At 36.9% G+C, this 4,740-nt stretch overlaps 1 protein-coding gene across 1 annotated transcript; it reads left to right on the top strand.

Moving 5' to 3' along the window:
- The first annotated feature begins 701 nt into the window (after positions 1 to 701).
- On the top strand, positions 702 to 1,190 carry LOC107797261 (secreted RxLR effector protein 161-like). Its single transcript, XM_016620130.2, has one exon. It carries the CDS (start codon positions 702 to 704, stop codon positions 1,188 to 1,190), a length of 489 nt encoding a protein of 162 aa, XP_016475616.2.
- The last annotated feature ends 3,550 nt before the right edge of the window (positions 1,191 to 4,740 follow it).

Below are 4,740 nucleotides of genomic sequence, written 5' to 3'. Positions count from 1 at the left end.
GTTATAGGCTGTAAATTGGTGTACAAAGTCAAGCTTAAGGCTAATGGAGATGTGGAGAGGTTCAAAGCAAGACTAGTAGCCAAAGGATACAATCAAAGAGAAGGTTTTGATTACAATGAGACCTTTTCTCCTATAATGAAGATCACCACTGTCAGAACTGTTCTTTTCTTAGTAGCCATGCATAATTGGACAGTCTAATAACTAGATGTCTACAATTCCTTCTTGCAAGAAGATCTACATGATGAAGTGTACATGCATCTGCCACAAGGTTTTACAAGTGAGGGGGAGTATAGATTGGTGTGTAGACTTGTAAAATCTCTCTATAGATTGAAACAAGCAAGCAGACAATGGAACTTAAAACTAACAAAGGCATTGCTACAGGCTGATTTTAAGCAGAGTAACCTAGATCATTCCTTATTCATCAAGAAGAAAGGAGCAGATATAATGATAATACTAATATATGTTGATGATATGCTAGTGACAGAAAACAACTTGCAGCTGATTGAAGCCACCAAAATCTTCTTGCAACAAGCCTTCAAGATCAAATATTTAGGTGATCTAAAGTTCTTCCTTGGCATGGAGTTCAGCAGATCTACCAAAGGCATTCTGATCAATCAGTGGAAGTATGCATTGGAGATAATATCAAACTGGAAGATGTAGGCCAATATCAGAGGCTGATTGGAAAGTTGTTATAGTTAACCATGTCCAGGCCAGACATTGCATTCTTAGTGAAAACTCTCAGCCAGTTCATGCAGCAGCCTAAAAGGTCTCATTGGGATGCAGCTATAAGAGTGGTGAAGTATATTAAAAGGGAACCAGGTCTGGGAATCTTGTTGAGAAGTCAAAACTCAAGTGAGATCAGTGTCTTTTGTGATGCTGACTGGGCCTCATGTCCTAACACAAGAAAGTCAGTGTCAGGATATCTAGTCAAATTTGGAGAATCTCCAATCTCGTGGAAATCAAAGAAGCAGAATACAGTTTCTAAGAGTTCAGCAGAAGCTGAATATAGAAACATGGCAAGTGGAGTTTCAGAGGTAGTATGGTTGACAGCATTGCTGAGGGAGTTAGGAGCAAAAGTGAAATTTCCAGTACACATATATAGTGACAGCAGGGCTGCAATGGAAATATCAGCAAATCCTGTGTTTCAAGACAAGTATCAAGCATACAACCAGCGTTTAAAGTGTCACTGATGTCACACCCCTTTTTTACCCCTCCAAAAGATATGTACAAAATGTAACGTGTTATGCTACGAATTTGTGGGTTAAAGAGTTTTTCCAATTAAAGTGACAATTTTGAAATATGGATTATTTTTGTTATTTAGAGTCGCCACTTGGAATTGATTTGTTGGTGTTCCAAGTCACATTTTATTTGAATCCCTAGTCAAAGGAAGGTTTGACTCTTTTATTATTGGTCTGCGTAAACAAAGTCCGGATAAGGAATTCTGTTGACCGAGGAGAAGGTGTAAGGCATTCCCCGAGTCCCGTAGTTCTAGCACGGTCTCTTTATTGACTACATTTGGCTTAAATTAATTTTGGATAAACTGTGATTTATATTATTTTTCATATTTTTACCTATCCGCTTTTATCTCTTGATTATTAGAAAAATTAAAGAATATTTTTTAATAAGAAGATGTCATAACCACACTACGCAAGCGAGTGCATGATCGACGAAATTTATTAGTTAGGCGCTACGCAAGCGAATCCGCAGTCATGACAAACGATTGTTAGCATGTTATTTACGTCTGGAAAAATTACTACATTCGAAGAGATTAGTTTTGAAAATAAAATAAAAAATCAACTATCGCGCTACGCAAGCGAATTCGTGATCTTAACAAAAAAAATACTAAATTAAGAATTAACTAAAATTAATGGGCATGGTATGAGATTATTAAATTAATTTATCGAATATTCAAGCATCACGCTACACAAGTGATTTCGTGAGTTAAAGCGCGCCTACTAATTGCCTAGCGTTTAAAAAGAAAATGAGTTAATTAAAAATAGTAGAAAAATCTGATATTATTACCAATTTTCTAGCTTTATAGTTGGGAAAAATTAAGCAAATAAAAGTTGGACCAACTTAATCTATTTTAAAAGAAATGAGCCAATTTCTTGTTAAAAAAATAATGGGCCAGCTTGTAAAGAGCTCTTGGGCTGCTGGAATTTATTATTAAAATGGGCCAAGAAATGGATTTTAATTGGCCCAATGTTATATAGAAGAAAAGGGGGTAATTTTGTTGTTTAAAGGTAAATAGGCCAGCTTTTATTTTTTGGTTCAAAAAGGCCCAAAGTTCATACAATCTTGGTTCTTTACTTAGTTTGCATTTATGACCATTAACTACATAGTCACAATTGTATAAACGCACATTTTACAAAAATAGCCACTTTTGCAAATCTGGAAAAATGGCCAGATTAAATTTTTTTTTTATCATAACATTCCTAGAAGCATATGTTGGCAGTGAAATTTCAGCAACTAAAACGAACTCATGCTATGTGTTATACATCTAAAGTCATTCATGGCATACTTAGATATCACATTCAAAAAACTTGCAACTCAATATTCAAGTATTATGAAGGACTATATTCACATTATCACATGCTTGATACATAACAATAACATACAAGCTCTTTTGTTGTTAAATTATTCATCATATCAAACACATTTAAATGGTGCAGTATGTTCAAGTTGTTCCCATTGCTGAAAATACGTACGTTACGAGTCTTAAAGGATTACCTGGATAGCAAAAGAATAAACAGTAGTTCAGCAACTAAAGCAACATAAAAACAGCAGCAAAACAGCAACAAAACCAGCAGCAAATCCGTGTTAAAACAACCCGAAAACTTAGAGAGGAAACCCAGAAACGAACTCTAAAGAGGACTTATACTTTTCTAAAAGTTTGCACTCTAAGATTCACTCCCAAAGCTCACCATTTCAGCTCACTTTTCATGTGTTCAACTGTTGATTTTTTTTTTATGTTTTTGTGTGTTCAAAGCAACTCTTCCCTCTCCCTGGAAGTGTGATTGAGTCCCCCTTATATATCAAAACAACCAGCTATTTCAAAAAATTAAAAATCAATCTTTTTGACAGAATTTCTACAAAATCTGCTCTTAAATTCAAAAGGCCAGACTTTCTGGTTCAAATCTTGTCAAGTATTTCAAACAAAATCTGTTCTCCACTATTCAAAGACAGACTTTTATTCAAACACTGTCCAAAAGTCTACATTTTCTTACCAAACAATTTGACTTTTGAGTATTGTACTCAAAGAGTCTTGAATCAGTAAATAAACAATCAAACAAGTACCATATACTCTTAAGTATTCTGCACTACCTCAAAAGAGGGTGTTCGGGGAGGTCGCCGGAATTTGGCCGGATTTTGGTCGCCGGATTTTCAGGGTGAAATTGGCATCAATAGCTAGGTCTTGAGGAACTCTATCCATTGATGTAGGTATTGTGGGGTGGTAGTGGTTGGAGCTTCAAGGATTTGGGCAAAAAAGTGACGGGAAAGTTTCCAAGATCTAAGATTCAAGGAGTTTGAGGGATCTGTGAAGGATTTGGTTTGGAGATATGGAAAGAGGAAGTTGTGGAGATTACATGGTGTGAATTTAGAGGTGTTTGGAGGTGATACGCCGGCGGCGGCGATTTCCGGCCGGCAGCGGTGGGCGGAGATGGGGCGGCGTAGAGAGAGTGAAGAGAGAGAGAAGAGAGAAGAAGGAGAGGGAAAGAAGAGAGAGGAAATAAGGGGGAAATGGGGCAAATTTTTGGGGATTTTGGGCTTTAAATACCTAGGATGAAGATCAAACTAGGACCGTTGGATTAAATCAAGATGGGGGGATGAGATTGAATCTTGTTACTTAACCAAAATGACGTAGTTTCAAGACCAAACTACGTCGTTTTAAGCTCTTCTTGGCAGCCCCATTTTGGACCGGATTTGGGCTCTTTGGGCTCAAATTTTGGGCCAATTTTGGCACAATTTTAATTAAATTACACTAGGCCAATCCCTACCCCATTTATCAAACAATTACTCAACTCTTAAAACCTATACATACACAAATAAGAACAAATACACACACACACACACACACACACACACACACACACACACACACACACACATATATATATATATATATACAAGGCAAAAATTAGGCATTTACAGCTGCCCCTCTTTGCTCGAGAACGTGAAGAGTTTTCGTGCAAAGAAAAGTGAATGTCATAGCTAATTTTTGCTCACATATCACTCCAATGGAAGCAATTTTTGAAAAAAGGTGACCGAACCTTGCTTCCGAGGTTGCCTACATATCCTTGGCTATAAAGGAATCAGGTCAGTATAGTTCTGGAAAATTTGGTAGCTGGGACTACCGGACACTAGAGTTAAGACTGTTGCTGCTGTTGTTGTCGCTGTTGCTGTTGCGGTTACTCGTTTCTTACATCAAAAGAAAAAGAGAAGGGCATTATATATGTCTGCAAACTAAGAGTACAAAATTCCTATACAAAATTCCTATCCATGTGTCTTCTGGAGTCAAATCTTGATTCTTGACTTGCTCGCATGTATTGACCGTAGATTGGATCTTGATGCTCTTTGAAGAAAAGATTATGACTCAATCTCGATGGCTTGCTTTCTGGATCAGTATTTGAGAAGATGAATCTCGAGAAGCTGGGCTGCTAATACATTATCAAAGCTAAACTCCGACTATCTTGTGATCGAAGGATTTCTTTCTTCTGATGAGAAAATTGAAACTGCAAG

The sequence above is a fragment of the Nicotiana tabacum genome, chromosome 18 (genome assembly GCF_000715075.1).
Source record: "Nicotiana tabacum cultivar K326 chromosome 18, ASM71507v2, whole genome shotgun sequence".
Taxonomy (NCBI): domain Eukaryota; kingdom Viridiplantae; phylum Streptophyta; class Magnoliopsida; order Solanales; family Solanaceae; genus Nicotiana; species Nicotiana tabacum.
This window is presented reverse-complemented; position numbering and strand designations above follow the sequence as displayed.

Coding starts and splice junctions, on each gene's coding strand:
- LOC107797261 (XM_016620130.2), top strand. CDS start 702: ATGTCCAGGCCAGACATTGCATTCTTAGTGAAAACTCTCAGCCAGTTC.